This window comes from Cololabis saira, chromosome 18 (genome assembly GCF_033807715.1).
Source record: "Cololabis saira isolate AMF1-May2022 chromosome 18, fColSai1.1, whole genome shotgun sequence".
Taxonomy (NCBI): Eukaryota; Metazoa; Chordata; class Actinopteri; order Beloniformes; family Belonidae; genus Cololabis; species Cololabis saira.
In genome coordinates, this window is record NC_084604.1 from 18,977,084 (window position 1) to 19,003,498 (window position 26,415).

Genomic DNA, 26,415 nt, shown 5'->3' on the forward strand with positions numbered 1-26,415 from the left:
CTAAGACAGATGTTAACGTCTCAAAAAGTTCCATCAATAACAATAAAACACAGCCATTAATACTGTCAACTTCAATTAACAGAATAAAAATGAAACATTACAACCTTAGGGATGCGTTTGTTTTTGTTTCTCTCTGTCAACACACCGCACGATGATCAAATGATTAAAACAACGACTGAAACTGATCCCTGTGCGGTTTGTATGGGCAAGTCTTATTTCAAAGGTGAGTTTTAAGTTATACCATCTGCAGAGTTTAATTTATATACATGTTCCAGGATTATCAATATAATCGAGAAGGGCGCTGTGCTAGTGGCAGCTTTTTGCAGTGGGTCTGTGTGTATATTTGTATATTCTTGAACTTTTCCTCTAAAACCCAGATTTTTGACAGATTTTCTCATGTCAGTTTGGATGCCGTGCCGCTTAAGAGATTTCTGCTACTATTTCGGGCACTTTTTTACACGTTACAATGAGGAACGATGGCAACAGCAGAGTTGTTTACGCTAAAACAGGTTATTGAGCGTCCAAAAGGCCAACAATTACCCAAACTGAGATCCCGATTTCCCTAATCAGTTAAAAGGGGATGTGACGGTTGTCGAGCAGGAGCAAAACCGAGAGAAGGGAGGAGGAGTTTTTAAACCATTTCTGTTCTTGAAAAGTAGGATCACTGTCAAATGAAATGGATGAGCTTGGAGCACTGAAGAGGACACGTCGGGAGTATCAGGTATAAAGTTATATTTGTTTCCCCAAGATGTGGCTGCTGGAACGAGACTCCAACGCCCCTCCATCTGGCTTTCAGACTATACGGGCAGACGGACTGCAAGCAGGGCGGCAAAAGTAAAGGCATTGGGATTGCAATGCTTTTTAACAACAGATTCCTTTCAATTCACTTCAATGATACTTTTTTAATCTTTGAAGGGAAATGATATTGTTTCAGTATTCAGTCATTGTAGAAAGTTGTGGCCAATAGCAGGACTGATCTATAGTCTTATAGCAAACCTCAAGAACCCTTCTGCTGAATCACTGTTTTGTACTGATGATGTGGATTGTTGTCTAATATTTCTGGCAAAACATGCAACGTTCAGCTCCTAGGAAGCCAGCACAGCTAAAGCCTTTCATAATAACCTTTTATAGTCACTCTATAATGCTGACAGTCAGAAGTAACTTCCTACCAGGATGATATAATTTCCTTTTGGCGATCAAAAAAGGCATTATAGAACTGAAAAAGAACTGACCTGAAGATTTGCGCTTGTTTTGGATCCATTTCTTTCTAACAGCTACATACAAAATATATCACTCAATTTTCAGTTAATACTATATATTTTTACATTGGTATTTAAATACATACACATTCTTATACATTGTAAGAGTTCGTGAGCTCTTCTCTGGCCGTTCCGTCTTATCCTCCAGCTCTTGACTTGTGACTTGCTCCTTCCGCATGTTTGCGCTGTAAACGTTTGCGATCCCGTGACCAGACACCAAAGGGTCTTAAATGATCTGCACTAGTGAAATCTTCATGAATCGTCTGGCTCCTCGCTGCTTCTCAGACCATTTTCAGGGAAATGTTTGTGCCAACACAAGGTGTGGCTGAGTACGTCAAGGGCTTGTGTGTTTGAGCTTTTCAGAGACTGAACCTGATCGTCAGGTCCTTCAGTTCAGAAGAGTCCCGTAAAGCTGGGCCTTGGTCAGACTGTCCTTCCTGGTGAGCCCCAACGAGCCAAACTTTTGGTTGTACGGGGGAGGGGGAGGTGGGGCTGGCGGAGGCGATGGGGTGACCTGTGGAGGGATGCTGTGCATCTCCACTTGATAGTGCTGCAGCTCTGCAGCCATCTCTAGGGCCGTCTGGTTGAGGGACTCGGTGGAGCTGTTGGGGCTGGGGTCTGCATAATCCGTGCTCTGACCACCAGCGGCGACGTTGCCCTCCCTGTCTTTGGAGCTCCCTGAGTGGTAGACGCCGTGCTCCGGGTCGTGGCTTTCCTCGGTCCGGTACAGGTGGGCTTGGCTGTGTGCCTGCCGGAGATCTGGACTGCATTCGGGACTGGGGCTGGTACCGACCCACACTGGGTCCATGGCACCTGCTCCATGGTGGTAATAATCAGCTCCTTCCTGGAAGCTGCTGTAGAGCGGCCCCAGCCGGATCTTAGCAGGGCGGACGGAGAAGTGCTGCTCTGAGAAGCTGTAAGGTGAGGCCCGGCCTGGGCTGCGGTAGGTGTGGGCACTCAAATCCTCCACACTGAGTTGCCTCCATCGACCAATCAGCTCCTCCTCTTCAGGTGCCAACGTGCTACCTCGACGACTGTCGCCATAGGCCACACTCGGGGAGGAGGATGGGGGGAGCGGCTCGTAGGGCTCACTGAAACAGGAGGACATGGTGCGGCTGTAGACTGGTGAGCTGCCGTTCTGGTGGTGGCTCAGCTCCGTCTGTTGGAAGGGATGAGCATTGGCAAAGCCCCTTGGACTGTCCTGGTCCCAGGATGAGTCACTTTTTCTCTCATAGTCTCCTGCGTCTCTCCAATCCATGTACAGGGAATGATGGTGCGGGGAGGAGGCTGCACTGCTGGGTGGGCCGTTGCCCTTGTCCTCTGATCCCCCTCCGCTGAAGCTGGAGTAAGAGCTGGAGCCTCCACCCAGTGTAGCAGGGAACTTGGCAAAATGTTCCTGGGAGAAGCCAGCTCTCAGCCCCACTGAACCGTCTTCCGGGGTGCTGTCGGTGGAGTTCTGGGGCCCGTACAGCAGCTTTCTCTGACCGTGGAGATCCATGCTGGGCCTCCTCTCACGGTGGCGGTCATCAGGGCAGTAAAGGGCTGTGTCACTGCTGTACAGATCAGATTTATAGGCTGCACGGAGCCCCAGCCGTTCGCCAGGGCCCAGTCTCTCCAGAATAAAAGCCTGGTCTTGGGTTTGGGGGCTGGGGGAACGAGACGCCTGGCTGCTGCTGCAGGCTTCGTCTGGCTTCTCAAGCACCTCCGCAATGAGAGAAGCCGAGACAGAGTCAGGGTAGCTGTGGCAGAGAGGAGACTCTTCCAGGTGCATGGACAGTCGCTCCTGAATGTCAGCAGGCAGCTACGTGTCAGGAAAAAAAAAGAGAATCGAGGAGAACAAGTGTGATATAAGTGTTAAAGCACCATCAACGGGAGGTATTCTTTAAAAGTTTTGCATATTATCAATGCAATCCTTAAACAAAGCACCCCATTCTATGGACAGTAGAGACTATCTTGAATATTGTACACTTCATTGCCCTACAAAACATTCCCTAGTTATTTTAATCAAAAAGTCTATCAGGCTGTGTACCTTAAGGCTCCTCTAAAGCACACAACAGTTTAATCTTACTGCAGATTACACTGCGCAGTGGGTTAGGGGTTATTTGTGCCAAGCTGTACAGTATTAATTTTGAGCTGTTAAATTATGCAAACGGTGAGCGTCGATTTCCATCTGTGCCAATCTGGTTTTGAAATACAGGTTTTCTAGCATCATTTTTTTTCCTTGCCTTTACTCAAAAATGGCACTTGCCAAAAGTCGTGCCAACCCCTGCCAGCTGTTTTGAAGACGTGGGTTATAAAGTAAAGCTGCAAATGAAATCATCAAAGCAGTTGCAGTCTTTAGCTTAGATATACAACGAGACATCAATCTGATGCTGTTTCCCAGGCACATTTTTCACAGTTTCCATCCCTAGCGCTCAAAAGGATTTTTACCCATAGACCACTGTTAAGAAAGAGTTTTGTAAATCTTGGCAGAACGCCTTTAACTTCAAGCATAATCAACAATCAATCATTTTCCTTATTTATAATGAAGTTCCTTCTCTAGAGGTTTTACAACCCCAATATAAGAAGAGTTGGTTTTAAAAACAGAATGCAATGATAAAACCACATTTTATTCATAACAAATCATATTAACTGAAAACATGCTACGAGTGAGACATAATACGTGGAAGATATGACCTAATTTTGAATTTGATGGCAGCATCTTAAAGGGTTTCTCAGGAGTAAAGAAAAACAGACCATGTTCCAAATTACCTATTTTTCTAAAGCAGTTACATTTCCTGAGTTTGAACATTTGACACGTTTTCTGTGGTCTATTGTGAATAAAATGTGGTTCATGAGATTTGCAAATCACTGCGAAACATTCCCAAGCATTATTGAAAACATTTTTTATGTGAAGCCATCGGAGCCGTTCAGTAAATCTCATGCGCAGAGAGGTTTAGACGTTTTTGTGTAGGCAGTTGGCGAGTAGTTTGTATTCTCCTGACCCTGCACCATCTTTGAATTTAGTATCTAGGTCTTACATAAATAAATCATGGCTGTAGAAGCGGCATATTGTGGAAATTTGGTCCCACATTTCTGTCTGTGCCAGAATTCTGCCGAGGGCTGTCTTCAGTCACCACTGATCCAAGTCATGGGCTGTTTCACAGTGTGAGCCCGACCCACTGGTTGGACTTGAAGACCAAAGACTTTACAAAACCCGCCTGAAGACTGTTAGCTTTTGTTTGAGACTACTCCAGAATCACTGAGCGCAGTGACACTTTGTCATTAAAACCAATTGCATTTTTTAACATAGCCTATATATGATCCCGAAATTAAGATTTAATTGTTAATAAGAAGCAACTGTACACATGTGACTGTGTATCCCCTTTGCATACAATAGAATAGAGGGATGTGCAATAATGATTATGCTGCTATATGTGTAGAGGGATGTGCAATAATGTTGCTGTAGCAAGGTATTTTTTGTGTAGGTGTTTTTTCAGGACATTGCGAGGGGGCATGCAAAGAGCGGGGGGGATATGACGATGTGTTTTTGTTTATTGTGATTTTATATGTCTTGTTATATATGTGGTGCCTGGAGTCTCTAGTTTTTGTCCAAGACAAATTTCTCTCAAGAGAGACAATAAAGATTATCCTTATCCTTATCCCTTATACAGGTTTTCCATCCCTGTTTATGTTTACTTCAGTATGTGTGTCAGTAAGTCACTGATTTCTGATTATGAAACCATTTTGTGGTTTTCTGACACCAGGAACTCAATAAAACAAAATAATAGAATGCGTTTGACAATCATGGCAAACTGAGTTGCGTTAGTTGAGAAAGACGGGTCTAATTTGAGCATTTCTCTGTAAGAAAGCTTCCATCTACTATCTGAACCGCTCCATAGCAACAAGGAAGTTAACTGCAGCACATCATCAGCAGGAATATAGTCAGTTGCTCTTAATTGGCAATGAGATGCAAGCTTATTATAACTTTTGTTCGTCCAGTTAGTTGGCAAATGAAAAGACAAGCACATGAAAGACATTCTTATCAAAACAGTTTTGATTACATCTAAAGTAAATGCTGATTAATTACAGTCCTTATATATCTAATTTGGGTTCTTTTTTTAAACAACTTAGAAGAGAGATTTATGTCCCGTGCTAAGGATTGCAGGTTGCGCTTCTTTTGCAGCAAGAATAAATAGCTAAAGCAGCTCAGTGGCTGCTGAAAGGCCTGTGTGCTTTTCAAAAATACTGCAGCGCAATTCATCAATGTGCTTCGATCCCGCCCACGGGAGCAGCGGGCCGGTGGACGTGGAGCAAGGGCATGTATGGCCTCTGACCCCCATCATCATGTTTAGGAGGGAGCCAGCAGGACACTTTCTCATTCTGTGATGGATCCTTGGCTGTGCATGTGCTTGCATATGCTGTTTATATGTGGGGTTGATATTTTATAGGCCTTACGCAACCAAATGCAGTTTGCATTGATATGTCCCTTCAGCTATATGGTTAAAACGAGGAAAGTCATTCTTTAAGCTTCTGGATAATTGCCAGCTTTATTGTCACACAGGCGAGGCACAAAGCCCACGGCTGATTCAGCAAAAAGTGAAGCCAAGCTGGCCTGGTGTTAAAACACTCATCAATACCCACATGCTTTCTTTTTTTCCTGCACGAGGCTGCAGTGTGCTGTTTATCTGCCTTTTGCCTGCAACTGTCCTTCACTTTGCTTCACAATGTGCCTTTAAGTGGTTTCCCTGCTGACTTGCACGTCACCATGGTCGAAAAATTCTATGATTACAGAACCTTGTTCAGTTCCTTTGGGCTTAACGGCACCTTGACAGTCAGGGACAAAGAGACTGGCCTGGACTCCAGGTACATATAGCCAGCAGGAGATCTACAGTACAGTAGTTTCAACTGATATGGCACCAAATGAACTCCTTTTGAAATTTAAATGACAAAACGCATCAAAATGTAGGTCCATTTTTGAAATACAGGTAAAAAAAAGTGAATTGATAACACGCTATACTTTAAAACTGGCTGAATATATTATATAATCCATACTGTATGTACTTCCTTTAATACCTACCTCATGATTATATGCCAGTTAAGCTTAGAACTAACAACTTTTTGAAACCTCTTTCATCTCTCTCAGGTGAAGGTTATTCAGCTCAACAACAAACTGCTTTAGGTCTTCTACTGTATCTGCAGTGACTCTCGCTTCCAATCACTCTGCCAAGTCTTGTCTCTTATCTTTTGTGGCTAATGATGGGCAAGATGACCTTCCTGTTAGCTTGTAGGAGTGAGTGCAGGATTCACCTCAGAGAGCTGGGCTCTGTACAGAGACTTGTTGCACTGCAGCAGCTGAGCCGCCAGGTTACAGTCCTTTCTGTACAGGTCCTGTGGACACACACAACGTACACGGCTATGAGAACCAGTGAAGGCAGTACATCACTTCTACTCCAGAAAAACCTCACTTTGCATGTTCAGAAATGTGGGAGAGAATTTGTTAACACCTACAGGTGTCAAATGTCATTTAATACATCTCATTGTGGAGTATTTTGTTGTTTTTCTAGTCTTTAGTTGCTGCTGTTTAATTAGTTTTGCGCTGACTATTTAAACAATCATAAAAAAATACAAAAATTATGGTGGATCTTTATACATAAAATATGCTATAATGAGATGTATATTTCAAATAAGAATATTTTCTCAATGTGACAACTAACTTTTGCAGGATTATGTTTTATTATTGATATTTCTATTTATCAGGCAAAAAAGACATAAAAGTCCCCATAAAATCTGGATTTTTCTGTTTCCTTTTATATAAACAGTGAATTTCTTGTTTAGAAATGTCGATTGCGCTTTTGGTACATGATTATATACATTTTTATCAAATTGAATGACCATTTGAAATTAAATTGCTCTATTTGGGAGAGATTAAATTGTTCGTTAAGGGACTGACACACATAATCCAGAAATCAGAGTTTCCGACAGTTTGCATCTAAACATGGGTTAATCATAACAATATTAGTGTGTAGGGTGTCTTAGCATGTCTGATTTTAATTAATAAAGTCCTTAAACTCTTGTTCAAACTTAAGTTTCTCAGGTTTAACCAAACACACAAAAAAGACACATTTAGTGGATCAATGTGATATTTTTGGGGAACAGAAATTGAACTCATGCCAAACTTCAGAGGTTTAAGAGAGTTTAATTCCTGGCCAAACTCAGATCCTGAGCCAGCATAGCGACGGTTAATTTGACTTTGTTTTCCAGGGACAAATCAATATTGACGAACAAACGCTGGTATGGCTCTAACTTACGTTGTCTTCTTGCAGCTTCTCGATGGTGAGCTTTGCCTCCATCAGGTGGTTGTTGAGGACGATGATCTCTCTGCTCAGAGCCCGTTTCTCATCATCGTGGTGCTGTGACTGACGACAACATGAAATGATTTTATTCATTTACACACGAACCTTCAGTTGAAACAAAAATCACTGTGTACAGTATCAAATACATATTTGCAGTTTCTAGTGTGTTCCTTAATACGCAGTGTGCTTTATTTTTCCCATGTACCTTTCCTTCATATAAAGGAATATATTCATCTAAAATATATACTGTATATTTTCATTCAGTAGGTTCGTATGCACACTTTAGTCGGGCTACAGCTGCAGCTTTAAGCTGTTAAACTGGATTCCTTTCCTTATCCTTATACACATGCATGTAAAGGAAATTGATTTATCAAACAAAGTGTTACAGCCTCCCCCACAAGAGCTGGTGTTAGCACCCGCTTTCATATTTTAAACGCTGGGATTTTCCATTTCATCGGATGTACCACAAACCAAGACAACAGAGAAATCTTTGGTTGAGCTGGAGGCAGCAAGCTGGATTAATGGCAAATGGTGACGTGGACAGACTTACAGCTCTCTACATTTTTTCTACTTTTCTATTTTGGCCTCTTCTATTACTTCTGCATCAAAGTTGAGGATGGGAACTATTGAGCATGTGCAGAGCGTGCAGACCTGTCTCAGTCTGGTTAAAAGTAAACACACAGGGCTTTCTGGGTGTAGCAGCATGCCCGTGAGAAGTTCAGTTTAGTTCGATTTCATTCAGACTAAGGTGTTCACATGCATTTAAAACTAGGTTTCAGTTGGATTAATGCATTATTTTTTAAATTTTTTTCAGAGAGGGATGTAGGAAACTTGTAAGTTGTTTTTGTTGGAATTTTGAAAACAAGAGGAATACCAAATGTTGCTTCTTGGCACGTGTTTACATGAAGGATTTATTTTAAATAATTTTTTATGTATTTTATGTATTTTTATGTTGTTTATTTGTATCTACAGTTGCATGAACAACAGTTTCAGTAATGTCCTACTAGGTGTAACTGAAGAGGTCAATCCTTATGTGTGGTTGTATATATGGTCTTCCTAAAAAAAGTGCTGCCTTTTTGTTTCTGCGTGTGTGTTTAAATGTCTATATTTATAAAAGATAACAAAATGTAAAATATCTTGGTCCAAAAACAGATCCACAGAAGATTTAAAATAATAATCTAAAAGAAGGGGGAATGAGACATGATATATAGGTAGTTTTGGCTACTGTTGATTATATTCAAGCAAATTCATTTTGGATTGTGGATGTTTGTACTGACATATAGCAGTTGTACACTGGATGTTTTTTTCTGTTTAAGTGTTCAGAGTTTTACCTATTTGGACACTGGTGTGAGTAGAGGCACAGACATGTGTTTATCCGTGTTGTAATTACATTCTCTGTTGTAGCAGTGCAGGGCCCAGGGGTCAGGGAGGTGTGTGGGACCGCTGGAGTAAACAAGCTTTACGATTGCAGAGAGACTTACTCAGCACCTCTCTCCCTCTTGAGGAGGATATACGTGAGATGAATCCACAACAGCTGACGAGAAGACTTCTCATGGAAAAGAGCTTTTTTGGCTTTTATTTTAAGATTAGCTGATTTATTCACTTAAAACGCTGGGTGACCTTTAGCTCCCTATTATCTGTACCTGGTGTCTAACATTATATCCACAACGCTGACGACTGTAATTATTATTATCTTTCGCTGCAACAAAGCCATCCGATGAGCATTTTCAGCTGTCTGTTCAGCAGCAAAAACACCTGATGGTCATGCAGTGTTCTCGGGCAGACTAATTGTATCTTTCGGAGGGCAAACGCAACGTCTGGCAATTGAAGTGAGGTGCGCTGCTCCAGGGAACAATGGGTTTGCTATCGCTCCCCACTGGAAGGAGGACAACCAACTGTAATAAGGCATAATTAATGTCAGTGGCGCCAACAGCAGGGGATTCATTTTCAATCTGGGTCTCCAAGTGTTCTGCAGCAGCTTTCACACCCCACGACTTCCTCAAACATTTCACAGTCTTCTGTGGCAAACATGAGAGCGTTTCCGTCTGGGTATTACACGCGTTTACAGATGCAAATGCTTTGAAAAAAGTCACACACACACAGACACACACACACACACACACAAATGTTTTGGTACTTACATTTCTCTGGATCTTTTCCTCCAGATCTTGGTTGATCCTCTGCAGTGCTGAGTAGCTGCTTTGTATTCTAAACAACACAATAAACAACATTGCTCATTCGCAGATAATAGCCTGTGAGCACAGCGTAAAACCTGAAAACCCTTCCAGAAATATGCTTATCGCCAAGGCTCAGTGGTGTATCAGTCAAAGGGAAATTTTATTTGTCTAAGTTTCATTTATACATAAGTCTTTTGTCGCGTATCGTTGAACTGAACATGAACCTTCTCATCATGTTAACTTATATAATGACAGTAATTACCTCCCTATTGGCATCTGCATGGAAATAATGTTCTCTTACTTGCATCCTGGCGTCAGATACAGTACATCGGAAAAACCACAAGAATATTAAAGTGGGGGGAAAAAAGGCATACAATTATATATAGTTTTGTTTAGTTTTATTGTTCTTTACTTGAAAAATGTCGACACTTCTTTGAGTTTCAAGAGCTAAATTCTAGAAAAGTTATAATAACCCCAAATAATCCTCTTGTACGCTGTTAAAGATCCTCTCCGGATGTGCAATGCTGTTTCATGTAAAACTGTTAAACTGTTATTTAATTTATGATTTCATTACTGCGCTGATAACCGATTGTATAACTGAGATTTCATTGTGTATTGATCCCAGTTTCAGGGGAGCTGAAACGAGGCTTCACAACAATATATTTGGAACTTTGAATAAATGTCACATTCTGTGGATTTTTGCAAAATATCAGATTTTTTGCAGAAATCAGATATGCTAAATATCTTACAGAGCTGCTTCAATGCAGACATCTTTGGAGGATGTCTGGTGTGAACAGCCCTTTCGAGGTTCCTCCACAGCCTATGGGGGTGAAACCTGGACTCTCACCAAAACACTCAGAAAGGCCTTTTCTGCTGCATTCACCGAACTTCTACTGAAACATTCTGACATTAACCAGTAGGATGTTTTGATAGACTTAATATTCTCATTGATGATAGCAAGTGGTCCAGGCAGTGAGGCAAAGCCACATCATGATTCTTTTTTTTTTTACCTTACTTCACTGCTGGACTGATGTTTCAATGTTGTTAAGCTGTGCCTTTAATGTGCCATAAACGTGCTACGTTTTGTGTTTTCACTACTAAAAGCATTACCACTACAGTACCACAGTACTAACCTCTCTATTTATAGACAGTTTATCTAATTGAAGATTGATGATTTCCTAACACGTTGAGACCTTGTCATTTTCCAACCTGATACGGTTCAGCAAGTCTTGATCACATTTGTGAGGCAGGGTCCACATCAGCAGACGTTCAATGAAGACATTGTTTCATCTAAACAATCAATAAGAATTCTGGACTGATGACCTTTGGACATATGAGGCTCATCTCTGGAGATGTTCGGCATAGTGCACAGCATCATGTGTAGTGAAAACCATTTACTTAAATTTGCGCTGTTGGAACCTGAGGACCTGAGCATGAGGCCTTACAGTATGTCCAGCTACTCAAACTTTGAAACTTGAAACATTGAACTAGGTCATTCGACTTGAACACGCCAGACTCCAAACACACCAGAAAACCTAGGGGCTGAAAAAGAAAACTATTCACATGAGCCCTGAACCAAACTCAACAGAGATATTGATGGGACCTTGATGGGAAAATTCCTCCAAAAATACAGTATATGCGACTGATAACATACAACAAAACCTGCACACTGTCTTCCATCCATCTTTTTTCATTTCAAAATTTGATGACTTTTCCTGAATTGATCCCAACATTACAAAAAAATGAAACATCTTCTCTGTTTGCATTTTTATCAAATCTGTACACTAACAGGGTACAAAGGTTGTCCTAGGGTCATTTTTTGACTCAGCAGTTAGAATCACAGTTGTAGTAAGTTATACACACACACACACACACACACACACACACACACACACACACACACACACACACACACACACACACACACAAAGCGATTGCTACAAATTGATCTCATAAAAGCTACAACTTTCAACTTTATTTCATGCTTTTTGTTAGAGCTAAAGTTTTGGTGGTCCGATGTAACGTGAGTGAGTTATTGGCCACAATCCCCTGGATTAATTGTAACATTAATTGCACTTATTACGACCTAGCCCAAACAAATTTGTTGTTAGACTTGAACATTTTCCTCAAATATAGCATGCCCAAAGAGGTCTAACAAAGAGAAAATAAACTTGCCAAAGAAGGTTGTGGGTAGCAAACAAAACAGATTGACTTTGTAAACCAAGAACATCGTAGTCTGAAGAAGACAATTCCAGAAAAGAGAAAAATGAAAACATTGAAACACTGAACACATATTCCTCAGAGCATGAGGAGAAATACTGTGTCGTATTAATGAACCATTTTCACACACACACACACACGCACGCACGCACGCACGCACGCACGCACGCACGCACGCACGCACGCACGCACGCACGCACGCACGCACGCACGCACGCACGCACGCACGCACGCACGCACACACACACACACACACACAGTTTTAGTTTGTTTTTTTTATGTAGCCAAAGTTTAAAAAGAATGAAAAGCAATTAGTTATGAAAAATATTTTTTTTGACAACATTTTTATAGAAAGTAATCAAATCATCAGTGTCCCAGCTCCCTGCTCCTGGTCATCTTGGCCAGGTCTTCACCAAGCGTGCCAAGACCCATTTGTTCCAAACAAATTTATTTTGGTTCCATCTGACTAAAGAACACGCTGCCAACACTCATAGAATGGTTTCAGGCTCTTTGGCAAAGTTTTAGCTTGCAGTTTTTCAATGTTTTGTGAATAGTTTTTTGCTCTTGGACTCTGTGTAGAGGTTTACTTTAAAGACCACAAATGTCACTACAAGATGTCATATATACTACATGGTTTCCATTTATTTTAGTGTAGATCATGTGCTTTTAAAGAAATTACAGCATTTTAATTAATCTATTTATCTATTAATTTATCCCACAAAATAAGGTGTTTTCTCTATTTCACAGCAAACAATCCGCTGGTATTAAGACTGAACGTGATGGTGCTGAAGTTGCCTTTTCTACTCAACTTTTATCTTAAGTGAGATTGGCATAGATGTTCAAATGCAAAAGAAAAAAAATGACTAGTCTGGGATTTCTCAATTAAATATTGATTTCAAGGTGTTGTTATCAACAGGCACAGAGTGAAAACCACTCCGGACCCTCAACTGATCAGAGCGGGGAAACATCTGGTGTAGCGCTGAGCAACATGCCACGATGATTGTCTGCAGTACAGAATTATCACAGAAAAGGTGTTCTGTATTAGATTTATGATGTTGTTCTACATTCACTATGAATAAGACAAGCCAGGGAGGAGAACTGTCTGAAAATGAGAAAGACAAGATGCTAAATGAAACATTACATCTCAGATTCATGAGCTCTGAGGAATGAGAAGGTTGATGTTAGGTTCCTCTCAGGTTCATGGCAGGTTATCATTACTTCTCCTTTCATATCTGCACATATAATGACACCTGAAAAAACTTTATCAACCCGGGAACGTAGACAAATATGTAAAAACTATGAAGTTTACATTTCAGCTGGTTCCCTGGTTGATTTAATTCACATTTGTTTATTTATAGTACATTTTTATCATTCTACATTCTACAATATTGGAAACTTTCCATCGGAGTTATCACATATGTACCTGAACTGATATAAATGACTTTGGGTAACATGGAACCTGTTGTATTATACAATAGGGAATTACATGAAAAAAGAAATAAAAAAGGTTTAAAGGCAAATTCAGTTTAATTTATACTTTTGGAATTTCTCCATCACATTCATTTGTGTGAAATACTATATTGTAGAAATACTTTGAGAACATGAAACACAACATCGCATTTTATTTTTATTTTTGGAAATTTTACTCATTGAGCCCAGTGACTCTTCAAATTTTAAGTTTTTATATTACTAGAAATGGCTAAATATAGTTTATCTGTGGTATTAAATTTTAACAAAAGAATATTAAATATGTGTTTATATAATAACAAGCTAGCCAAATCAGATATGCTAAACATTAGTGCACTAACTGCTCATTCATTATTGTGAAGATGATTTTTTAAGATTTAAGACTGTTTTCTGTAATCTAGAATTTAGGATATTTGATTGATTATATATATATATATATCTTTATTTAAACTCGAAAAATCATTGAGGGCGAGCCCTCATTTACAATACTTATTGTGGCGTTTTCTTCTTTTCATCTGGCCTATTTTGATGTATTTATCAAGCATCACTATGTGATTTTGTGCTTGTGTTGTTCTCTCGCTTTGGATAAAAGTGTCTGCTAAATGACAGTAGTAGTAGTAGTAGTAGTAGTAGTGGTAGTAGTAGTAGTAGTAGTAGTAGTAGTACTAGTAGTGGTAGTAGTAGTAGTAGTAGTAGTGGTAGTAGTAGTAGTAGTAGTAGTAGTAGTACTAGTAGTGGTAGTAGTAGTAGTACTAGTAGTGGTAGTAGTAGTAGTAGTAGTAGTAGTAGTACTAGTAGTGGTAGTAGTAGTAGTACTAGTAGTGGTAGTAGTAGTAGTAGTAGTAGTAGTAGTAGTAGTAGTAGTAGTAGTAGTAGTACTAGTAGTGGTAGTAGTAGTAGTACTAGTAGTGGTAGTAGTAGTAGTAGTAGTAGTAGTAGTACTAGTAGTGGTAGTAGTAGTAGTACTAGTAGTGGTAGTAGTAGTAGTAGTAGTAGTAGTAGTACTAGTAGTGGTAGTAGTAGTAGTACTAGTAGTGGTAGTAGTAGTAGTAGTAGTAGTAGTAGTAGTAGTAGTAGTAGTAGTAGTAGTAGTAGTAGTAGTAGTTTATTTAACCCTTTAATAATATTTCATATGTTTAGCTGACTCTATCACTATACAACACGACATTATGAATTTAAGAAACTTTTTCCGATATTTTTACAGCTCAAAGTGACCTAAAAGATTCAATTTTTTTCTCTCTTTTTTTTATTCGACTTTACTTTACTTTATTATTGAGGGGGAAGCTTTTGTTTCCACCTGAATGTGTAAGTATTTTAATTTTATTCAACATTAATAATTTGTTATTTGATATAATTTGTAATAGTTCTTAAATAAATAAACATTATAATTATCATTATTATCATTTTAAATGTTATGAGTTGGTATGTATCTACTTATGACCAAACAAAATGTTAATATTAATGGTTGTATATATTACATTACTACAAATTTAGAATGTTTTGTCTCTCCAATAGAAAGTTATAATAAATGTTCCTCCCTTCTGCAACCTTTATCACAGTTATCATGAATTGGATGGCATTATTGGGTGTGTTTGGTTCCTCTGTAAACTGCTTAGTGATGACTTTTTCTGTGAATTGACATTAAACAAATAGTTGAAGTGAACTAAAACCTTTAGCTCTGTGAGTGAACTATGTCATTGTCGTCCTCTCTTAGATCAATCATGCAATGAAGAATCTTACAGACCACAAAAAAAACACCCTCCTTTTGTGTCACAGCTTTTTCTTTTTGCCTCCTTATTATCTTCAGTCATGAATAGTGTTTGATGAGAGCCCACCTGCGCAGCTTATCAGTGAACTTGTCCAGCTCCTCCTGTGCTCTACGCAGCTCCGTCTCCAAGTACTGCCGCGTGGAGTCGAACTCACTCTGCAGCAACTCCAGCTTGTGTGTTGTGTAGGAAAGTCTCTTCCGCAGGTCCTCCTTCTGCTCCAACAGTGAGCTACACACACACGGAAGATGGACGGTATCAGAGCATATGTTATGTTATGTTTAAGGGGTACAAAAAGGCTTCTAGTAGGTCAAAGATTTTCAAACTGACTTATGAAAGTCAACATAACTTTTCAATGGCCATGCAGCTGTGATGAGAACATCATGGTAAAGTGAAACAAGCAAAGACATTATTTGTAAAAGTGTTTTGTATAAATATAACAAGAAACTAGAAAATGACCTCAGCTTAAGAAGCCAGGGTTAAGGAACTTTTGAAGTCATTAGACCTTTGAGAATGAGAGCTTTTCAAAATAAAACTCTGATGCACACTGCAGAAACCTAATCACTTGTGAGATTGGTTACACGGAGAGAGAAAAAAGGAAGCTACAATCTGTGGAGTATGAGTTAATGAACTCTAATACATCATACTAATAGAGACTGAAGGGTCAGATTTCCAAACAGCGATATTTCCAACATGTAATTTACCAAGAAAGCACAATGATGGCTATTTTTAGAGCATGTGCATTACCTGGGCTTCAATTTAATAAAGTGGAAAGTGTGAGTGGAAATAGAGGAAATGTCTGTTGCTGTGATGGATCTGAGCGTGCGTGGCTCTGCTTAATGGACCTTGTATTGACGGACAGATGGAGGAAGGAAGGTAATGACTCTATCCGCTGCCGGATAACAGACAGCACAAAATGGATGAAGATGTGGACACGGCGCTCTTTGCGCTTTATCTTTGTCTCTTTTTCTTTCTCTTAACAAGATTATACAAAGGGCAAGGGTTGTAAGGAACCAGCAAAGAAATCAGGCATAACTCTTCTTTTTTTTTAAGGAAAGAGGAAGTATTATCCAATTCCCATCTAATGAGCAGGCAGGATATTTCACAGTCAGCTGGATGAAACTTGGCTGGGTCCAAACTTCACTTAGATTCTTTTATGATCTGCATTTCTCTGCACTTTCATTTATATTCTTTAAATTTGAGTTTTGTAGGCCTCTTTATTTGGAGTTCCACACTTACATAGACATGTATTGAATGTACGTATGTACAGTACATACATGCTCTGCCAGTATTGTGGAGAAATTAAATGCGTTCCATACTTAGTTTTGATGAAAAAATGATAAAACATTTTAGTGACAGCAAATCTTTCAGAAATTGAATCTTAACCCTATTTTTTACCTCAGCATTTTATGCATTTACATGCAAAGCTACACCAGGGTCTGAATAGATTTGGTAATTTCAAGCCTTAAATCCTTGTTACCTAAAATCTTCATATTCTTTTAAAAAGGCACCAAACGAACATGCATTACGATCTAAATAATGCTGAGTTAAAAAAAACTGTAAGTGATAATAAGCTAAATATTTTGAGAAAAATTGTCCCTCAGGTGTTATGTACTCAACCAAAGTCAGTATCTTTGGACTGAGCATGACTACACAGAGACTTTTTTTAACAACTTCTGTTTTATATCATATGTCACATCCCGGTCTCACAACAAAACATGACGTAGTCACGCAGATTAATCAACCAAACTGCATCCACAGATTAGACTTTTATGGTTTTTCGCACTAATGGACATGGCAATACCTAAATAGGACATCACTACGTGGAATACTCAGAAAAAAAAGCATGTTGCGTTGGATTTAACGGGTTGGATGAGTCCAAATCATGGCCGTCGAGCTAAGATCTTCAGCTGTTTAATAGTAATTTTATTTTTGTCACAGTGTTGGGATTAAACGCTTTACAAAAAAGTTGTCTGGCTTTAGAAAGACGTCACAGTTTATATTAAAGGTATTGTGACATGAAAAACAAATTTTTCTTGATTTTTTGTGTTTTGTTGGGTGTCTTGACATCAATTACACCCAAAAAACAACGAACTTTTAACATTCAGTGTATTGTGTGCTTTCTGGGATTTTCCGCATAACTATGCAAAAACGGCGCATCTGGTTTGGTGGCGGGTCGTTACGTATAGACCCGCTAAATCACCGCCCCCTCCACCCAGCTCCCTGCCTCCTCTCCTCTCCAGCGCACCATAAAGGCTGATTTATGGTTCCGCGTTACACCGACGCAGAGCCTACGGCGTAGGGTTACGCGGCGACGCGCACCGTACGCTGAACCCTACGGCGTAGGCTCTGCGTCGATTTAACGCAGAACCATAAATCAGGCTTAACACGGAACTGTTTAGAGCCTCTTTTGTTCTAATCACCGGAGGAAAACTGCTGAGAAGACCCGCGGCCACTGACTGGACTTAAGATAAGGGGACAGTGCTGCTTGCATGCCTTTATTTTTATGATTGTTTGCTGTGGTTCGCCCTGCTGCTTTTCCGTGCATGCTTCGCCTGTCGCTCCCGGCTTAACTCTCCGACGCCGCTGTGAGCGTATGGCTGGAGGAGGAGGTTTGGAGGAGGAACGGGGCAATGATTGACAGGAAAGGGGGAAAAGGAAGCGTTTTTCACGGCGCAAAAAAACACTGTCATAAAAAGCCAGGAAAAGAGTACTAGAGTGAAGTTTTTCTTGTTACACTCTTTTAGACACATTTGAGGGATGTTGGCCAAGACTTTTAATAGTGTTAAAAGCATGTTAAAAATGATGTCACAATACCTTTAAAGCAGACACTCATAACACGTCACACTCAAAAATAATTTTTCTAGATTGCAGGCAGACAACTGCTGTCCACTTGGCTATACGCGCGGAACATGTTGAAAGTGGACTGCTGATAAATATCACTCTATAACAGGATACATTCTCAAGTACAGAAATGATAGAAATGACAAGTTTGGACCAGATCTAGTATGTTGTTTATGTTTCTGCAAAAGGCTGCTCTATCTGCAACATTGCCAGTGAAAACACCTTCCTACAGAGTAATTCAATGAACGTCTCAACTGACTGGATGACATTTGAGTGCTGCGTTATCTAGCAGTGCCCACCAGCTCACCTCTTGCTCCATTTTGATTGGCAGACATTAGCAGGGGAATGCAGGTGTTTGTTGTTTGGTGCAGGATAACTACATGAAGTAGCTTCAGGGATGAAAAATCCCCCCATTAGTGACCTCTTCTGCGAGCGGCAGTTGAGTAGGACGTAATGAGTGTTTTCATTCTGGTGAGATGGGATGACGAGGCAGCATGACTTCTGGGCTTAGAGAGGCTCAACGAGGCTGCTTTAGCACCGCTGGACGACAAGAGGGGACCCCTCGTGGGCGGGTGAACAGACAAACAGATAAAAATGAGGACTGATGGAAAGATGTCGTGAGATAGTCATTCTTACCTCTTTTTTGGGTGTTTGCTGCCATTTCGGGGGACTTTTAAGGCAGTTTTGCCAATGTATATCTTTTTCATGGTTTGTCTGTGTTCCTTCCCTCTCATGTGTTTATAGGGCTTGCTCACAGGGGGCCGGCATGTATGTTAGTTTTCCAAAGGAGACCAGCTAAGTGCTGCCTTCAGAATTACTTAGTGCTCTACCTGTGCTGGCCCTGCCAAACAAAGCAAACAGAGATGTGGACAGCTATTAATAACTACAATGTAAGGAAGGTTCACATCTGAGGGACACAGGCGCTGCTGCCAGCATTTTGTAATTATAGTCATTTTGGTTGCAAAAATTCCCACAGTTTTGTCCTTGGCAGTAAAAAAAAAAACATTAAACTCTTCATTAAATTAAGAGCAGTAGAGAAAGAAAATGCATTTTGAAGGTTAACGTCTTTCAAAAGTGTTTAATCCACCTCTCTGAAGCAGCTTTTAGGCAAATTTTTGTTTTTTTTCTTCTCCTTCTTTTTTACTGACTGCATGTTGTTTGCTGCAATTTTGGACTTTCTGTCAGAGCTCCTCTCAGTTATCCATCAAAACCTCTCTTTTAAAGACGAAAAAGAAAAATCTACGGAAAGGAACAGTGTCCACAGACTCTCTTTAGCTTTGATTATACAATATATGTAATATATGATTCCTTTGCACAGATGCAAGTAACATATCAGATAGTTTGTCCATCTGAAGGAAAACACATAAAATCACATATCACAATAATCAGAACCTTGTTATTTTTCACCTAAAATGAAAATAGTAGGGGCCCAGACATTCAAAGTCCTTTATAAGAGGCTCAAAGTTATTTTCAAAGCACATTTTGAAACAAAACTTAACCAATTTTGCATGCCAGTGAAAAGACAAGCTGCTTATGCCAACACGGCAAATCAGACCGACCTGAGCTGGCATACAGAACATCTAGTTGACAGGTGATGAAAGTGTTAATAACTTTTTATAGGTCTTTGAGGGAGTAATGAGGCCTCTCCCTGTCAATCACTCATAGGCTATTTACACTATAGTAGGTTTTACTTACGGACATAAAACCTTTGTAGCAGTTATGCCTGGCATCCACATTACTCCACCCAATTCAACTCTTGAAATAAGATAAGAAGATAAGAGACATCCCTTAGAAAAATAAAAACAATAGAGGCAGAACAGCAAGTGCTGCTGACTTCGCTGCTCTTGGTTTCAGCTGTAATGCAGCCAAAATGTCTGCCTTTAAGAATACTGCAACTGTTGTGTTTAGATGTGCAAAAAGAGAGTCATTATAGCAACAACCTGCACCAAAGGCTGTCAAAAACTACTTGCTGATCTTTAACAACAGCAACTACTGCAGAGCTGCATATGCATGTACTACTCCTCCAGTTCTCTTCCAGTGAGAGGGACGGAGTCATGCTGTCCTTGTGGACTGACAGGAGCACTTCCACTTGCCAAATGAACCAGACTTTAGGGGTCAGTTGTGCTTGGCCATGAAACAGATTACCTACTGTCAGAGCAGCCTTACAGTTTAGTAATGTTGCGGTAGGTTTCTGTTGTCTGGCATTATAGGAAACATGGATATAGTTGTAAATTCAAGGGAAATAATGGTTATTTAATAAAAAAAAAAGGCCCCAAAGACAACATTGAATGTGAGAATAACGCAGGGCTGAATACGGACCTTTGCGGCACCCAACAAATGAGAGGAACTGTAAAAGAAGAGCCTTTCACTAAGTTTACCAGAAAAAGTCATCCAATATCATGCTCATCATTTGAAAAAGATCAACATTTTTATTTAGTGTATGGTCAACACAAAGGACAGGTGTTAACACGTAGATCCAGACGGACTGGAAAGAGTGTGACAAGGCCAAAAGACAAAAACGTCCTGGGTAAATATTTCCTCCGGCTCTCCAATCCTCTGAGTCTTGATGGCGGCCACGGCACAGGTGCAGCTTTTATCACACAGACAAATGGAGCACATTATTAGATGAGACAGCTGTCAAAGCGTGATCAAAGCTCCCCTGATCCGAGGGCTGCATTGACCATTCAGGAAGGAAACAATGGACTGTGTGGATCTGAACTGCAGGAGGTTACAGCTCACTAAAACATCTCATTTGCGTTGTGTTGTAGCCTTAGATTGTGTGCACACATATAGACACACATACACACAGGCATGCAAAAAAAAAAAAAAACAGGTGACATTAAAACCAACAAACATACTTGTCCACTGACACTGAGTTGTTGAGAGGCAAGTTATGCTGCTGGCTGAGGTGGCACAGACATGTACTTTTCCAGATGGTGACAGCTCACCACCGCCGCTGGAGCCTTCACTCCAGCATCTCCCCTCTGAGTCATACTGTAGCACACAACCTCTATGTGTGTGTGTGTGTGTGTGTGTGTGTGTGTGTGTGTGTGTGTGTGTGTGTGTGTGTGTGTGTGTGTGTGTGTGTGTGTGTGTGTGTGTGTGTGTGTGTGTGTGTGTGTGTGTGTGTGTGTGTTTATGCACGAGATCAGGTTGAGGTGCCTTTGCATTTGTATGAGATGTAGAAATGTATGGTGAATACTTATTTGCCTCAGCATACATACTTGGAAGATAGAGATGTTGGCATGCATTTGTATGTACCTTTGAATTTCTGTGTGTGTGTGTGTGTGTGTGTGTACTGCAGCATCATTCTTTTACCACTCCATCTCTATCACCAAGGAGCAAAATGAACCAGCAGTAACTGTCTTAAAAAGAACAAAAAAGGAGAGATGTAAATGAGACATCTCAGGCCATGTCAAGTGTCCGCTGTCAAACCATAGCAGCGCATAATACAGCGCTCATTCATTCTCTCGTTTCTTCCTCCATCAGCTGTAGCAAAGACTTCGAAGGGGCACATTCAGATGGTAATGCCTGCCACCCACTCGTGCCATGCTGACATTTGAGAGGAAATCAGAGCTCTGAAAAGAGGAGGAAGAGAAGAGGGAGGTGGTAAAGGAGGAGGTGGAGGAAATTAAAGTTGTGGAATGAGGCAGAGGGGAAGGCACGACACTTCTGGGGGGAAATGTAAGCCAAGGAATTTACAATTCAGTCAAAGACAGTAAAGAGGAAGCCAAATTAGAAAGGAAATCAATGCAAGTGGGTGTGAAATCTCCAGTGCGAATCCTAATTTCTGCTTCCTCTATGGCTGCTCTGTTTCTCCATCTCTGCCTTCCTGATCACATCTACCTTGCAGATAGATTGACTTTCAGGAAAAGCCCATCGCAGGCCCAGACCTCAGCATTACAGTGGGGGAACCTGAAGGGCTGACTCATCCAGCAGAGGAACATGGTGAAAAAGATGCTCTTCTCCTCTGCATGCCTTCAAATTAACAAGGAAGCAAACTCCATAACATGTACAGTATGAGTCACCCACCTCACAGAAAAAAAAGATGCATCTTTCAAATTGGGGTGATGGTGTGTGGGTTTACGTCTTTGCCATTTCTCTCTCCAGCATTGATTAACTCGAGAGCAGGCACCTAAGCAGTTACCCACCAACATGCACCAGCAGCAGGGGATAATGACCCACTGAACGGATTCCATGTGTTGCTGATGGTACTCTGCACAGGGGAATATGTAATCATAACAACATCCCCAGAGGATTTTTGGGGATGAGCAATGAGCCGATGGAGGTCCAAACAGAAGCAGAAAAACACCTGAATGCACATTTCTGTGCTTTTTATACCCACAACTAAGATGTTTGGTCATGAAAAATGGTGCTGGTTACAATGGTATTATTTTATATGGTTGTTGTTATATTGGACTGCTAATAGCTGTTTCCAGCTTGGATGGTTAATCGCACATTAGCCACCTAAGTGGAATTGAATTTAAAGGTAGGGTAAGTGATTTCTGTTCCAGAGCAACAGTCAGTTTAGTGAATATTTCCTCACCAGCTGTTAGCTGCCCATCACATGAGTGCACTGCCTTCACACAGATCTGACTTGTAAACTAGGATCAAACATAGTAGAAGCAGCGTTCCCCCTCAAACCATAACAAACATTGATTCAGAGAATCACAGACAGACGGAGATGAGGTCATTCTTGGACTTTTGCGCATGAAGGAGAGGAATCAGGGATGAACTTTGAAGAGTTTATGGTGGGTTTTCTTGGAGAGCGACTGAGGGAGGAGCTAGTTCTCAGTCTGTTGTAGAAGTTTTGTTTCAGATATCAACAGACATGATGTCATCTGCTAATTTGCACCTGGAAACTTGTATCTAAATTGTCGACCAAAGAGGGTAAGCACAAAAATAAAAGAACATGTTTTAAACAATTACTGAATATCTTGATTCTGTTGAATTTGGGATAAATACACTTGAGAAGGAAAATACAGCTCTGTTCTGTTTATCTAACAAGTTGTTGTTTTTTTTTATCAACAAAAATTATAATTTTGTATGTCCTTTGGAGTAAATACTTGTATCTGAAAGAATACTGCACCATTTGTTTTAATAAATTAATTTATGGAAGAGAGGAAGAGTTAAATCTTGACAGAACATAGGGCCAAATCCACAAAAGGATTGCGCGGCTTTTGCGGCCGCTAAACCGGTGCAAATGAGACAAAAAGAGAGCGTCTAATTCACAAAGCACCCACAAAGGGGGAATTGCACCACAAACTGCGCTGCCAAGCAAATAGTGGCATTGTGCGCCTGTGCCATTTGCATGCATGTAAATTAGGTAATATTCATACATTCGGTGCAAAATTGCCCCCTTTCTATGCAAATAAGTCTCATTGCAAAAACCGTCTAATTCACAAAGGCCAGCGCTATTTGCCACACGCAAAAATAGTGGAGCAAATACCGTCTTTCAGAAGCGTGTATTAAACTGCGCGCAAACGCACTCCTCACTCCCCATCTCTCTGTTTCTCTCTCTCTTCAATATCATTCAAGCCTGTGTGATACTGAATGATATTAAGGGTGAAATCTATAGTCAGACATGACTGTACACAGTCAGATCAAGTGGGGTTGTTGCGGACTTATCTCAGATTTAAAAATAAAAATAACAGGAGCTCAGGATTCATCCTATAAGGGGCTGCTTTATTACAAACAATTCCATATAAACATATAAATCTAGAATGTGTGTGTTTAACAGCTTAATAATGTCATCACATATCACAACATATATCAGACTTATAATAAAATAGCGCTGATCGTGTCCCTGTGAAGCTCAGCATCAGTCAGGACTCTCAGCTGCTGCTGGAGATGCAGCCGCGGTGAGTGGGCTTGCCACCCGTCCCTTGAAATACGGAATTGTTACGTAATTGGGAATTAGAATTCATATAAAACAGTTCATTCCGTATTTCACAATCGTCCCATGCACGTCTGTCACATACGCACACACTAGTTAAGCCTAATTATGCCTAAATAATGGTCTGCGTTAAATCGACGCAGAGCCTACGTCGTAAGGTTACGCCGTAGGGTACACGGCGACGCGCACTGTACGGTGCGCGTCGCTGCGTACCCTACGCCGTATGCTCTGCGTCGATTTAACGCGGAACCATAAATCATCCTTGAGCAGCACGGAGGGAGGAGGGAGGAGGGGGAGCCGGCTCCCGTCCCGTCTACGCACAGTCTCTTGATGATCTGTAATACAGGCTGAGCCTACCGTTATTTACAGTTTATGAAATGTAAAAAAAGCTGGGGGGGGGGGGGGGGACAGAAGCATGAGTTTGAAAAGTGGGGAGGGACGTTTTATTTTCACTCGCTTTATTTTTTATTTCTGCAGTTTTCATTATGGACCAATCTGTGTGCTGAAATATGGAGAACACTGGAAACAGCTCCGCTCACTTACTCAGACAAGTGCAAATTGCACTCAGCCGCAAAACTTTATGGGCGTGTTTCCCCCGGTGTATCATTAGAGCAAAATCTTTTGTGAATAGGACCTTAAGGCGGGGCAAATTGCGGGCGCAAATGCGGGGCAATTCACAGAGCTATTTGCGGGCGCAATCTGTTCTTTGTGGATTTGGCCCATAGTGTTCAAAAGAAAGACAGGAAGAAAGAAAAGTCAAAAAAATGTCCTATTATGGTGCCAGTAAATCCCTCTCAGAGCCGAGACCTCCTCTTTCTCCAACCCAAAAATATTCACAGTTAATGCTGAAACTTCCCAAGTTTCCTGCTGATCCTGCTTAATAACTGGTGATTTTAATCTGCACTTAGACAACATCTCAGACCCAGTATCCAGAGAATTTTTAAACCTTTTAAACTGTCTAGATTTTAAGCAACATGTCACACAGCCGACCCACAGCAGGGGGCGCACCCTGGACCTGGTCATAACCTACGGCCTGTCCCTGGGTGCGTGCTCTGTTGTGGACCTGGCTGTGTCTGACCATTTTTGCGTGTTTTTTAACATCACCAGTTTTAACCAGCGGGAGGCCCCGGTGAGAACGGTGAGGAAACGTAACCTAACTCCTGAAGTGGCTGCAAATTTTATCCAGATTTTACAGAACACTCCTGCAGAAATCTTACCAGCTCCCTGTGATTTTATCGTTGACAATTTTAACAAAATACTCAAAACAACGCTGGACTCAGTGGCTCCGATTTTAACTAAAAGAATTAGCGTAAAACCTACACCCCCATGGAGAACTGAGGAAATAAAGAAACTAAAAAGAAACTGCAGGAGTGCCGAAAGAAGATGGAGGAAATCAAAATTAACAGTTCATTATGACATTTTTTGCCAACACCTTAAGTACTACAATAACAGTATTAAAAAAGCAAGAACCGCCCATTTCAAAAACCTAATTCTAAATAACAAAAACAATTCCAAATTCCTTTTCTCCACAATAGATCTTCTAACAAATGGAAACCTGAACAGATCCCATAAGACAGCAACAGATGCCCTCTGTGAGGATTTTGCAGACCACTTCAGGGGTAAAATTGATGACATTAGATCCAGTCTTTTATCTCAACAGATTTTAACTCTTAACACACCTGGATCAATGCTTTTACCTGAGGAAACACTGGAGAGTTTTGCCTTGGTTGATGCGGGGACACTTTGTAGAGTTTTCTCCAAGGTAAAGCCCACAACCTGCCTTTTAGACCCCATTCCCACACCGTTTTTTAAAACACTCTATGGGTTCTTTGAGGAACAGCTTTTGTATTTGGTCAACTGCTCTCTTCAGACGGGTGCCTTCCCCGCCGCCTTTAAAACGGCGGTGGTGAAGCCCCTTCTGAAGAAGAGTGGGTTGGACCCCAATGTTTTAAATAACTACCGGCCTGTATCCAACTTACCGTTTTTAAGTAAAATTTTAGAAAAACTTGTTTTTAATCAAGTGAATGAATTTTTAAACTCAACACACATTTTAGAGGCTCATCAGTCCGGTTTTAGGATGAACCACAGTACAGAGACAGCACTTTTAAAGATTTTAAATGACATCAGGTGCAATTTAGATAACCAAAAACTCACAGTCTTGGTTCTGCTGGATCTAACCGCCGCCTTCGATACAGTAGACCATCACATTTTATTAAACAGACTGAAGCACCTGGTCGGCCTCTCTGGTACTGTTCTTAAATGGTTCACGTCCTACCTCACTGATCGAAGTTTCTTCGTAAGTATGGATACATGTTCCTCAGGAACCTATAAGTTAAAGTGTGGGGTTCCCCAAGGGTCAATTTTAGGTCCAACTCTTTTTAATCTGTACATGCTGCCCCTTGGGGACGTCATCAGGAGACACGGCATCAGCTTCCATAGTTACGCTGACGA

The 26,415-nt window shown here is 40.7% G+C and overlaps 1 protein-coding gene across 2 annotated transcripts in view; it reads right to left on the reverse strand.

Annotated features, from left to right (window-relative positions):
- Nucleotides 1-338: 338 nt before the first annotated feature.
- si:dkey-174m14.3 (uncharacterized protein LOC563117 homolog) overlaps nucleotides 339-26,415 on the reverse strand; it is a 45,748-nt gene continuing 19,671 nt past the window's right edge. The window contains exons 1-6 of one of the 2 annotated variants that reach the window (XM_061707103.1): nucleotides 18,705-18,889; nucleotides 15,294-15,455; nucleotides 9,736-9,802; nucleotides 7,550-7,657; nucleotides 6,549-6,629; nucleotides 339-3,060 (exon numbers count right to left, since the gene is read on the reverse strand). In XM_061707103.1, the coding sequence (XP_061563087.1) occupies nucleotides 1,648-3,060; nucleotides 6,549-6,629; nucleotides 7,550-7,657; nucleotides 9,736-9,802; nucleotides 15,294-15,455; nucleotides 18,705-18,802 (1,929 nt within the window). In that variant the 5' untranslated portion in view covers nucleotides 18,803-18,889 and the 3' untranslated portion in view covers nucleotides 339-1,647. Of the gene's footprint in view, nucleotides 3,061-6,548; nucleotides 6,630-7,549; nucleotides 7,658-9,735; nucleotides 9,803-15,293; nucleotides 15,456-18,704; nucleotides 18,890-26,415 lie in introns of those variants that run through there. The other variant, XM_061707102.1, reaches the window with a different exon arrangement.